At 48.1% G+C, this 13394-nt stretch overlaps 1 protein-coding gene across 2 annotated transcripts in view; it reads right to left on the bottom strand.

The window, feature by feature from the left end:
• Nucleotides 1–1392: 1392 nt before the first annotated feature.
• PRICKLE2 (prickle planar cell polarity protein 2) overlaps nucleotides 1393–13394 on the bottom strand; it is a 309331-nt gene continuing 297329 nt past the window's right edge. For both annotated transcript variants that reach the window (XM_028110449.2, XM_088027678.1), the window contains exon 9: nucleotides 1393–2267. In XM_028110449.2, the coding sequence (XP_027966250.1) occupies nucleotides 1393–2267 (875 nt within the window). The remainder of the gene's footprint in view (nucleotides 2268–13394) is intronic.

Raw genomic sequence — 13394 nt, 5'->3', positions numbered from 1 at the left:
CAAGGCCATCACCCTGAAATCTCCCGAGCAGCTCCCGTTCCTGGGTAACCCAGACACTCTGGTTACGGGGTGTGTTAAACTGGATTCTTTCCACAAGCACTGGGGGGGGGGGCGGTTATTCAAGGTAGTGGTCACCTCCACTCTACTTCATTTCCAGAAGCTCTCTTTGCTCTGACCTTCCTTCATATTCCCCTTCAGTCTCCACCCTTGACTTGCTTTCTGCTTTTCGAATTCCCTTGTTCCTTCTCCACGCATGACGTACGATCTAGAACACCCCGTCACTCCCAGAGCCCCACAGAACCTTCTGCCCCTACATGTGTACTGCTTAAGTTCATTTGCACTGAGGACAACCGGTTGTCAGGCTAAGGCAGCTGTTCTGTCTGCCTTGGTAAAGGAAAGCAGATAATATAATCCAGGAAACATGAGCACCAGAAAATAATGCCACACTCAAAACAACGTCATGCTGACATCACACGACGGGTACCACTCACAGTCACTTTCATTTTCCCCAAGGGACAGATCAATAGCAAGCAACTTCAATGTTCCCAGCAGGGATGGCGTTGCTCACGGGACTTTACGGACACTGGTTGGTTTCTCTAATTGGCAAAAGTTACGTTTGCAATTAAAAAAAAATTACTATCACTTTGTAGAGAAGAAATTCTACTGAGGGTGGGAGCAGACTTAAGGATATCTCCTTAAGATGGAATGGAGCATAAAATACTTTGGGTGTAATAGTTCATTTTTTTTTTCAGCCACAAAAAGTCAAATTGAATAAACTCCTTTGAAAAAGGTCTCACTGACATGTAACAAATTTGTATAGAAAAAAGAAAAAAAAAAAGGTGGTCCTGGATCACCTCTGAATACTACTCAAAGACAATGTTGGATGTGCATGCAAGTCTTCACTGAGTCCTACGATATAGAAATTCCTTTGATATTACAAAATACAAAAATATTTTATCAGAACTCTCATTTACATTGCATTTACAATGGACATGTAAATAACTTAGTCTTGGGTCCTGGCTAATAAACAAATTACTTACTGGAAAAAGGGTCCTAAAAGTAAGAGAACCAGAGAGGATATAAGCGAGCGGGAAACAGTTTGCCATCTTGCGAAAGGCGACTCCACACAGACTGACGGGAAGGAAGGGGCCAACCCTGGCCTCCACAGAGTCTACAGCGTTTCCAAAGTGAAATGTGCAAATAATACTCAACATGCCGAGAACTGGGACTACCTATTGAGTCAGTCTAGAACCTTGCCTCCACAACTGGCACCATGTTCCTCTTCTCCTCCAGCAACCACCCCCGGAAAGCGCTTTAAAACTGAAAACAGTGCAAGTTTCTGGATGTACATTCTTAGCTCCCATCTTCCCCCATTCCCTGACCCCAATCGTATTAAGAGATGATACAGTTTTTGCTCTTTTGTCTTTTCCTGCTGTGCAACTGTCCCCTGCCCCCTAACGTGGAAGACTTGGGGAGGCCGTAGGAGCTGTATTTGTGCAACAGCTCATCGCTTGTGACGTATCGCAGGCGGGCGGGCTGGGGGATGGGCTCTCCTAGGAAATAGCCCTCATTGTCAGACTCCGAAGAGGACGAGCAGGTGGAACACCAATCATACTCGGTGAAGTAGGGTCCCCACCGCTCCCCAAAGGCATTCTGCAGGGCCAGGTCCGACACCGTTCTCGGGCACTGGCCGTACAGGTCCCTTCGGGACCCTTGGCCCAAGCTCTCCTGGAAGCTCCGCTGGCGCATGAACTGGTCGTAGTCCTCCCTGGCTCGGAGCGGGGGCCTTTCTTTTAACCGAGAGATGGCCTCGCGCTCGCTGGCCAGGTGGAGGGCGTTGTCTGAGCGAGAGCGCCGGGAACGCCTGGAGCGGTGGGGTCGGAAGCGGCGAGCGTCGTCGCGGGAGGTACTTCTCCTCCGCGTGCGTTCGCTCATGGGCTGGATCCTCATGCCCTCCTGCCCTGGCAGCTTGCTGCCCGCCATCCCCCCCTCGAAATCAAAGCTCTGGTGCAGCCTGCCGTGGGACTGCAGGTCCCTGTACCCAATGGGGTTGCCGAGCTGGTGGAGGTTTCCCTCCATCTCCTGGTACTGCTGGGCAGAGAGCAGGCTGCGAACCGACTCTGCGCTCCGGAACTGCATGGACGAGTTAAGCGTGCCCATGTTGCTCAGCTTCTCGGAGACATTCATTCCAGAGTCTTTGCTGAGGTCGGGCATGGAAAACCGGGAGAGATGCTCCTGGCGCTTGGCGCCACCATCGGCAGACAGGCCTGGGGGGAGAGAGGGAAGAGAGGACCACGGACATTAATACAAACGTGCAGTCTTGTTCATCGGAACCGCCGTCTATCCAGGATCGCTGCATACGGTTGTGCAGTTGTACACTGCACAAAGGCGCTCTCAGAATGTTTGGGAGAGCTCTCCCCGCTCCACAAGGGGGGGTAGTGCCCACCTAGAGAGGATACCTGGTTAAAATGCATCCACAGAGGTATATTTTACTAGTTACTAATTCCTCCAAAGGCTCATCGAGGTCACTAGGAGCCCATTGTGCATCTTACCCATGCTTCCTCTGTTTAGAATTTCACTTTACAAAGTGTGTCAATTACCCCTTTGATCTAATGCTGCACTGTTAAGTACAGGAGACACATATCCTGGATGTGGAAGGTTTCAGCGACAGCCACTGGGCCATGCCCAGGCAGTTCCTACCAACACTGAGCCTCACATCTAATCCCATGATACCACACCAGCTCACTTTCCTGTTAGCCTCCAGCAGCTTCCCCCTGTGCCTGTAGTCCCTAAGCCCCATAGCCCAAATGTCTGGAACACTAAGTGACTCCCTGGGTGTACATAGAGGGATATTTACTCTCTCAGGCTCTTCAGTAAATGACTGCTCCAGGGTTTTAAATGGGCCCCTAACAGCCAGAAGATGTGAGTGGGACTCTGGGACACTCCTTCTTCCCCAGGGGAGGCACTTTTTTTAAAACAACACCATGACCAGCGGGTATCTCTAGCAATGGACCTGCAGTCCCTAGGTGCCATCACTGGCACCACTGAAATAAGCCATTCTGCAGGAAGTGGGAGATGCTTGACTTGGGTAACTTCCATGCTGCCCATCCTAAAGCAGCACTCTCGAAAGAGAGGCTTAAGAATGGCCCAGGTGGTAAAATCTCAGCATTTGCACTCATTACCTGTCGGAAGATGAGCAATTTGCCATTGCTGGTTGCAGAAAACATGTCTTTGAATTGCAATGGCCCATTATGACCCCTGCCACTGATTATTCATCCCTCCCTGCTGGGGCCAACAACTCCACTCCCCTGACAAAACTAATGTTCTGAACACTTGAAAAACTACTTAGCAATATCTATTTAAGCTAAATACACACACACACATGAATTATCAATGAAGCTGCTTTGAAAATCTGTGTCCTTTTGTGTGTGTGTGTGTGTGTGTGCGTGTGTGTGTAGACTTATGTGTTAATTCTTTTGGGTGTACAGAGTGGCGAATCTGTGATTTTCCATTGCTACTCTTGATTATACACCAAACAGAAATCAGTTTATAGGTCCAAAAAACGTACAGGGGTATTTGGAGAAGCTTTCTTTATAGTAGCTTAGAACTAGAAATAACTCAAATGTCAATTAATAGGAAAAAGGATCAATAAATTGTATTTTATACCATTCTCCCTTAAAAGGAATTAGGAGTCTGGAAAGAGGGCTGATTCCAGGACAGGAGGAGGGAATGTAAGATCTGAGCCTGGAACATCTTGCTATGCCAAAGAGGAAGGAAGTGTTACAAATGAAAAATGAGGGACTCTCACTCGCCAAAGCTGAGCAACTTGAGCATCAAAACATTAAAAACAGTAATGATTCATAAACCATTGAAAAAGGAGGAAATCATGAGTCCATACCTATACCAGATAAACACACCAATAACTAAATGGGGGAGAAGACTGGGCTCTTGTATACAGTAGGATGTTGAGCAGAATGAGTATGCATGGAAGGGGTGCTGGATTGGAAGACCACCATTTTGTAACCACTGTACATAAAGATCGATTCATGCAAGAGTCAACTTATGCTCAAGTCAGGGGGGTAAAATTTGATGGGGGAGCAGGGTATTTGCACGGTGGTTAAGTGTTTCTCCACGTATTAGTTTCTAAGGAAAAATTTAGTAGCTACACAATGGAGAAATCAGATAGCACTTTGACCAGGAGAATCAACTTAACATCATCGATGAGGCGTAACTGGACATTGCGTGCCTCCCAACGTAGGTCCTGAGAAGGACACACTATCACTCAGGCAATGTTCCAGTCAGGAACATTTCCTGAATGGATTGAGAAGGAAACCTGAGATAAACTCCCAAATGACGAAAATTCTATTTAAAAAAAAAGGGACTATATCTTAAAACATTTTTTTTTCCAGTATCATAAAAGTCTGAGGGAGCGTTCTACACTGAAGAACATGAAGGAACCATGGCAACAATATAGAATACCTGATCCCTCTGGAACTTATTCTCTAGTGAGAATGTTATAGAGCATAACTGTGGAACGACTGACAAAAATTGGGACATGGGCGGGGCGCCTGGGTGGCTCAGATGGTTAAGCATCTGCCTTCGGCTCAGGTCATGATCCCAGGGTCCTGGGATCGAGTCCCGCATCGGGCTCCCTGCTCCTTGGGAGCCTGCTTCTCCCTCTGCTTCTCTCTCTCTCTCTCTCCCTCTCTCTCTCTGTCTCTCATGAATAAATAAATAAAATCTTTAAAAAAAATTGGGACATGGGCAATTAATAACCATATTATGCCAAATCTACTGTGGTAGTTTTGATAATGGTGGTAATTATGATACTGTTGGAGAAGATCCTTCCTCTTGGGAAATACACAGGGAAGGATATGGTACTACATGGCTGAGCTGGATGTGACTTCCTCTCAAATCATTCAGAAATACATTGCATGTGTGTGTGTGCACAAGAGAGAACCAACGATAAACTAATGGGATAAACTGTTAACCAGAGGTGAATCTGGGTAAAGAGGACATTCTGGGTATTGTTTGTTCCATTTTTGCAACATTTCAGTAAGTTTGAAATTACTGCCAAATAAAAAGTTTCCCCCAAACTGTAGTGTGTGCATATACAATGGTTTGGTTTTCCATGTCCGAGGAAGTTACTGGGGCTGGGGGGTGGGTGGTGTATGCTATTGGCATCTAATGGGCAGAGGCCAGGGAGATGTTGCTGCACACATGGGGCAGACTCCACAACAAAAAATTATGCACCCCCAGAGGTCAGTCATGCTGCAGCTGAGAAACCATCATATGGTGGAATTCCACACAATGACGAGAATGAACGACACCAAGCAAAAGGGATGAATGTCGTAGAAAATGCTGGCAGACACAAGAGGGTACGTGCTGTGTGAGCCCATTTACATGAAGTTCAAGAGCAGCCTGAGGCCATCTATGGCGGCAGCGATCAGGGCAGCGGGAAGGGACCTCAGGGAAACTTCGAGGGTGCCAGAGATGTTCTATATCTAGACCTGGGTGATGGTTATAAAAGGATACACATGGAAAAATTTCTTGAGGTGCAGTTTTAATATTTTGCTTGCTTTACCTCATATATAAGCTATACCTCAATAACATGGCATAAAAATAAAGCAGTGTTCTCATTAAAGAGCCAAATTTATAAACGCTGGCTATGCCTGTGGAGAAACTATTCTGCCAACCACAATACTTTCATCTAGATTTTTTAATTCCACTACCGGGGTAATTGTCAGGGCAGTTGGGGATGAGGTCTTTAATTCCCCCTTTCCCTGCTGCTTATCTCTGACACACACACCATAAAAGCTGATTTACAACAGCCTAATCACTTCCAGAACCTCCCCAACCTGAAGTCGGGAGAGGACAGGACAGCAACCAAGGATGATGAATGAGTCGTCGGAGCAGGTGAACTCCACCCAGTAGGGAAGGAAAACATTCTTCAAAATCACAGGGAGAAGCAAAAGCTATACAGGTGGGTGCAGTGATCTTTGCTGGGCTTTCTCCTCAAGCCTTGGAGTGGAATCAGGGTCAGCATCAACAAGCAAGCAAATACCATACATTCCCAAACAAGCTGTTTTCCTGACCCTGTCTTTTGGAAACATAGGCTATTCCCTCAGGGACATGGGGGTGGGATTGCAAAAGCTACCTGCTCACTGCAGACATTATTAATACATTAATTTACTTATGAATAAAGCTTCTTATTGATTAACTCAGATTTTTCTCCAGGGTCTTCCTGCACGCAGAGCATGAACAGAATGGTCAATGTTACCCACTGATGAGCAACAATCATGTATTTGCCCCTAAACAGGTGTCTCTGTGGTTAATTTCACTATTGGGAAAGTCCAGAGTCCTTATGCAGACCTCAAGACCCTCAGGGGCCTCCAAGATCACCCACCAAATGCTCTTCCCAGCTTACTTGGCTTCAGTTACACCTTCACCACCAGCGAGCTCACTCCGGCCCTCTTTGGAAAACCCTCCCCTCTGCACTGCTGACTTCTGCTCATCATTAATGTCCCCTCTTCAGAGATACCTGCCCTGACTGTTCTTTCTAAAGCAGCAAGTTGTCCCCCCAACAACCACTTTGTAGCCTTGATTTCTAAGGTCCCCACCCTGACTTATTTTCTTAAGTTCATATGTTTGCAGTTGAATGGATGTCCCCTGGGAGCAGGGATCATGTTCCCCTGTTCACCAGACCCCCCCCAGAACTAGGAGTACCCCACTGGTGCTCAATAAATATTTATGGAATTAAGGTCAATGGAGCCTCACACTGCCACAGCTAGGAAAAAGCAGCTACCCTCTGAGCTGGAGTGGGACAGGACTTAAAAGAACAACCAGTTGTAATTCAGATGGGTGGGATGCTAACCGTCAGGAACAGAAACACACGGTCACACCTGTCAATCTCATTGTCTGTGGCTTCATTACGCGGCCTACCATCTGGGGCGTCTCCAATTTTAAAGCTGAAGACGGGTGGTTTATAATTAGCTCCTCGATCTGCACAAAGTGTTTGGGCTTATTAATCACAGCTCTGGAGATGTGTTTAAATTAGCAGCTTCCATGCCCCCCAGACTATCACAGATCATACCTCAACTTAAGAAACCTTCCTTCCCTCCCTGTGAGCTGAAATGGAGAACTACTTCCTGGCTGGGTGACTTGGGGCAATCCTTGGGCCTCTAGAGACACATCTCTAAAATGGGTATAACGACAGTATCTGAGTTGGGAAGTTGTAGTGACATTAGAGGAGGAGAAATGTACTTTTCCTCGTTAAGACTCATCACAATTGCAGTACCTTTTTGTGGTCTCTCTTTCACCTTCAAGTCCTGGGCTAGTCTGGAACCTCCAAGAGGGCAGGAACTGACGCCTGTTTGCTAGCCCTCACCTTGCTGCCTGGTATTGCAGTATTCTATATGCTGGAAGAAAGTAGTAAGCAAGATCCCAAACTGCCAATGAAAGGAAGCATGCCCCAAGAATTTTATACCCAGCCAGATGTAAAGGCAAACAAATGCATGAAGGTGTGATCCTATGAATGAATGAATCTGAGAACGACAACACCCCCCGCAGGTCAGACACATGGCAATGTTCACTGAAGATGAGCCACAGTTAAAATAATTTGTACCTCCAAACTGCAGCTGGGGACTACTTCTCTACACAGAGGAAATTCATCTCTTTATTCCATTTGTCTGTGTAGCATGAGACTCAGTGTCAAATCCCTGCATATTGATAGAGTCCAAGCAAATGGGGCTCTCCTATGTCACTCTCTCCTGCTGCAACAGACACATTTTACTTTTCTTGCTGCCTAAGCCGGGATGTGTGCATGTGCATGCCCGCAAGTGAGGTGTGGTAGGGGAGGCAGAGACTGCCAACTCAATTCTCTGGGGAGCCCGCAGAGTCTGACCCCACGTGTGACACTGGCATGATCCCAGTGCCCCAACACATTCTGGAGAACCTGGCTGAAGAATCCCATCAGACTGCATGAGCCATGGATTCGAAGTCATTCTCTCTCCAGTGGAACTGTTTTCTTAATAGACAGAGAGGGTCTTTTCCTCCCCAACTAATGCAGGATTTGTGAGCGGTGCTCAGGCACTGTGTAGCGAACAGCCTGCATTTACTCTTACCCCAGCGATCGGTGTGGCCAGGAGCTACACAAACTGCAGGGGCTGCAGGTTTCCGTCAGCACCGCAGGCCCTGCCCCCAAAAGGAGAGGTCGGCGTGGAATTTCGCCTCTGCTCCTCTGTGGTTAAACTGTCAGCATGAAGCTACAGCCCGGGTGCTGTAAGCAAAACCAGCATGTCATTCTGAGCAACAGCCCCGCACCGCAAATGGAAGGTCTCAGAGAAGCCGGTGACAGTGAGAAAAATCAATGCCTTCAAAGAATGCCCTGGGTGTGATGGAAGAAAGGCAATCTTTGCGGTGTTCCCTCTCTCTGTTTATTCTGAGAGCAGAAAGGACGTGCTCAAGTCAAGAGAGAAGCCAACGCAGACTTCAAGGTAACGCAGCCCTTTTTGCTGTATCTTTCTGTTCCTTATTTATTGCCCTTTCTAGTCCTATCCCTCCCCTCCAAAGAAACTGGCACAGAAAGACAGTTGTGTTTCTGCCAACCTAAACGGTGCATTCTCATTTTACATTTCTGGGCAGTAAAAGAAAGAGGAACTACTCACCTTAGCCCTCTAGGCATTTACGACTCACTGATGATTTAGTTCGCTCGCAGTAGGGTTTTCCCTTTATGACTTTTTCTTTTTTTCTGAAGCAGAGACGTGAATAGGAATTGTCTGGAATGGGGGTTTGCAAACTAGAGCCCATGGTCCAAATTCAGATCACTACTTTTTTTTGTAAATAGTTTTATTAGAACACCACTACACCTATTCATTTGCATACCATCTAGAGAGGCTCTCCCACTACAATGGCAGGAATGAGTAGTCACAACAGAGACCGTATGACCTACAAAGCCTAAAATATCTATTATCTGGTCCTTTCTAGAAACCGTCAACCTCTGGTTTAGAACCCGAATGTGCTGGGAAGCTGTATCAAGCCTAAGCATCCCCCAAAGTCGTGCGCTCTGCACAGTCTAAGTGTCTCAGAGCCTGCAAAAAAAATGGCTTTGAGGGACAAGCTGATTCAAGGGTGTGTGTGGGAGGGGTAGTTTGATCAGGTCCCTTGGGATCCTTTTTCCGACTAAGTCAGCTGATTTCATCAACACTCAGAATTCCAAATTGGCAATAGCTGGAGAGAAGCTGTCATCTGGGCAGTGGAGTTTAACCACCACAACATGTTCCTCAGTGACAGGGCACGGAATGTTCGAGCAGAGCAGGACGGGGAAGGCTGAGGGTGGGGCTGGAAAGAGAGGGGGAGGGGAAAGGATAAGGGAGAAATTATGAACACAGTCAAAGTTCCTCGCTACTAAGAGTGTGACCTGTGGCCAGTGGCCACGGCGTCCTACCCAGACTTGTGGACTCCCGACCTGCATTTGCACTGGAGCCTCTCTGGTGATTCACACGCCCCTGAGGTTTAGAGGAACGCTGTGCCAGAGTTGTGACAGAGTCTCAGGGACAATCTTCTTGGCAACGAAAGATGCTTCGACTCCAGGAAAGCCCGCACCCTCAGATGCTGATTCAGGGTTTCTCAACGTTGGTACTACTGGCATCTCGGGCAGGATAATTTTTTTTTGCTGTATGGGGGCTGCTGTGTGTGTCGTAGGACCGTTAGCACCATCCCTGGGCTCTACTCACTAGATGCCAGGAGCACACCCCTCCAGCTGTGACAACTCACAATGTCTCCGGACACCACCAAGTGTCCTGTGGGAGTAAAACGGCCCTGGCTGAGGACTCCTGCCTGAACAGATGCAATCCTGGGGCTGCTGCGGACCACAGCCTAAGAAGGACTCTGTTCCTGATCTTTCGGCAAAGCTGGCTAAATCCTGCTCCACCCCACAAGGCAAACACGAGCCCGACCAGACAGGCTGGACACGCTCTCCTTCTAGAGAAGGATGAGTGCATTCCACGAGGCTGGGGGTGGTAATGTCTCCCAAATCGGGGAACTGCAAAGTTGTTTTCGCTCTAAACTCCCCTCAGCACACCCACTCCTCACAGTCTGTCTCTCCTTCAGTGGGTTTCAAGAGTTCCCTGGGGTTAAGGCCTTCACTGTCTTATTTTCCTCCTCCCTCTGAAGCTTTTGAAATCTCGAGCCCTGACGCAGCTCTCTTCCATCCTTAACTCTGGTCACAGCCTGTCTAGGGGGTCCCAAGGGACGAGCTGGTCATAAGTGCTTACAGTCACGTGTCCACCATCTGCTTCTGGGGTTCCAGGGAAAGTGCTGGCAGATGCAAGAAACAATTTTCTTCAGGCAGCTGCTGCCGAGAGGGAGGCTGAGGCGGGCTGGGGGGAGAGGTGCACGCTTCTGACTTCGCATCACCCCACTGCCTGCCCCGATTCCCCTCCAGGGAAGGGCCCTTTCCTTGTCCCTGACCACTCGGTGAGACTGGCCCAAAATAAAGAACAGCTGCTTCACAACCAGCGGGTTCGAAAGAAGGCCATGAGCAATTCTGGTTGCCCCAACAGAGGCCTTGGCTTCTAGCAGCATTCATTCCAGAGACTTGCCTTTGAGCCAGAGTGGCTGGGAAGTGACAAGTGTCACAATAGGACTAAAGCCGTTTTCTTTGCAGACCCAGGGCAGTTACCAGAGAGCGCCTGGTCAAGATCAAAACCCTGATTCAGAATGGAAGTCCCTTGCCTTCTATCTGCTGGATTGCTCATTAACTTCCTCATAAAGTTACCCCAATAGAGACTGACGTGTAAAAGATAGTGAGGGGGGAGACCAGGAAGTGACATTTTTAGAAACATGTGGGGTCAATTTTAACTCCTCTCCAGCTCCGTGGGGGATTGTGGCCAAGTAGCCACAAAGCCTATTGCTAATTGAAAGGATGCATAAAAAATTCAAACCAGGTGAAGCTTGTTTGTCAGGGTCTGCTCTGGACTCACACTGACCGCAATGCTGCTTTCCAGAATCCACCTACCCAAGTCAACAAGCAGACCACACTGGAGTCTATGTTTAGGAATCACTTGATGACACGGAGCAGAAGCTCAATGGCTCTCCAGCGGCAGAGAGCGGGCGGCCAGGGCCTTGGAGATCCATTTGGTCTCTTCAAAGATTCTAGACGAAGCCATTGCCAGGCTCTGGGAAGCAGGCCCTTTCTGGTGACACCTCCAAAGGCTCTTACACGGTACAGGGAAGACAGACAACTCAATCAGCATATCAGTGCAGCTGTTCCGGGGAGTAATCAGAGGAAGGAGGAAACACAAGGCTATCCTAGAGAATAAAGGAACTAGCTCTACCTAGACTGCATGCTGGCAAAGAACCCCGTGGTGGTGCATGATAATTATCCTAACACCTCGAGGACGTGAAGGACCAGCCACACCAAGAGTGGGGGAAAGCGTTCCAGGCAGAGGGAACAACGAGAACATTCTGTACCAAAGTTCTGAGTGCTCGAAGAAGGGACAGGAGAGCAGCGTCACTGGGGCACAGAGCATGGTGTGAGGATAGGGAGGCAAACGGGAGCCAGAGGGAGGTTCTCCCAGGCCACTTTGGGTTTGAAAGTGTCTCTCCTGTGCTTGTCCGCAGGAGGAATAAAGCCCCTCCCCGCCACCATGAGAGGCAGCACAGGGGAGTAGAGAAGAGCACTGACTTTGACGTTCACCTTCCAGCTTGGCCTCCTAGAGCTATGCCTCCGCAGGCAAGACTCTGGCCAGCATGGTGCCTCAGTTCCCTCATCTGTAAAATGGGAACAAGAGTAGACTCCACCTCATTTCTGGTGACAGTGAGTAGTAAGGGGGTGAATACACTGAACTTAGAACAGTGCTGGGGCAGCGACATCCGACGGAATGTTCTCATTGTCTTTCACCTCGTATTTGCCACTTTGCGAGTAGTTTTCTGCCTGTTGTTATAGGTGAACTCACTAGGCACTGGGATGCAAGGTTTTCAAGTGGGTAACAGAGAGCGGGAATAATGTGCCCATGGTCACACAGCAACCACTTCAGAACTCCTACTTCCTGCCTTTTATTCGCATGAGTAGAAAGAGTACAAGGAATATGGCCACAGGGCTGTTAGTCAGAGATCTGACAGGAGGCAAAGAGAGAAGTAAAGAACCATCCATCCACACATTCGAGCATTGAACCAGTGGCCACAATTCACAAAATCCTTTTCATTAATGGCTAACTTCCTATTGCATAAATATGAATTCCTGCTACACGCAACAGCATGGATGAAGCTCATGGAGTGAAAAATGTCAGACACAAAAGAACACAACTAGTACGATTCCACGATGTAACATTAAAAACCGTCCCAAACGAATCCGAACTGTTTGAAGTTAGGACAGTGCTTGCTTTGGAGACGAGGGAGGGGCAGAAGGTGGGAGGGGCATTAGGGGGCTTCTGCAGCCTGGTGCTTGACCTGGGAGTGGTGCAGGACTGCAATAATTCATTGGGCTGCAACTCATGATTCCTGCACATTTCTGCTTGTTACACACCTATAAAGTCTGTATTAAAAATTACCACAAAGAGTGGCAAGAACGTACCCATGACAGTTTGAAAGGTGAATATGTGTAATGCATCCCCCTTCTGGTATGCTAGACGGGTATGGCTGGAACCCCCATATCTGGAGGGGAGGGCAGTGTGGTACCGGCAGGTGAAAAACTGAAAAGAGGAAAAAAAAAAAAGATGAGCAACTTGCCCAAGGTCATGGAGGATGATGGGAGTCAGTGACAGAGGCAGGGACTGAATTAGTTCTCCAGACTTCCAAAGGCAGCTTCTTCTCAAACTTGAGCAGGCATGCAAGTCACCCAGGTATCTTCTTAAAATGATGATTTGGATCCACTGCATCTGGGGCTGGGTCCAAGATTCTGAGTCTCTAACAAGCCCCCAGGAGATGCTGATGTTTTTGGTCCACAGACCACACTTGAAATAGCAAAGGTCTGCGTACTTTCCTTTACCATGACCTTGGAAAGAAAGCTTGGTTTCCTTTGTTTCTCATAATACATCCAGGAAGGTGTTGATCGCAGACCAACCAGAGGGCTGTTCCTGAGCATGTAATGCTCCTAAATCTCTGGCCAGGGGACCAAAGAACCCTGAGTAAGAGGGAGAAAAAGTACGGTCTTGCTCTACCCTGTTCCTTTCTTCTCCACTCATCAACATAAATGAAGCTGCCACCAACCCATTTCTCTGCTGCTTCTTTTTGGATTTTTTAAAGAACTGATGTATTTATTTGAGAGAGGGAGAGAGGACAGTGAGAGTGTGCTTGCACACGAGACAACACGAGCCAGGGAAAGGGGCAGAGGGAGAGGGAGAAGCAGAAGCCCTGCTGAGCAAGGAGTCTGACACGGGGCTTGATCCCAGGAT

This window comes from Eumetopias jubatus, unplaced genomic scaffold, assembly GCF_037043125.1.
Source record: "Eumetopias jubatus isolate StellerSeaLion01/CBP00866 unplaced genomic scaffold, mEumJub1_p1.0 scaffold_1, whole genome shotgun sequence".
Taxonomy (NCBI): Eukaryota; Metazoa; Chordata; class Mammalia; order Carnivora; family Otariidae; genus Eumetopias; species Eumetopias jubatus.
This window is presented reverse-complemented; position numbering and strand designations above follow the sequence as displayed.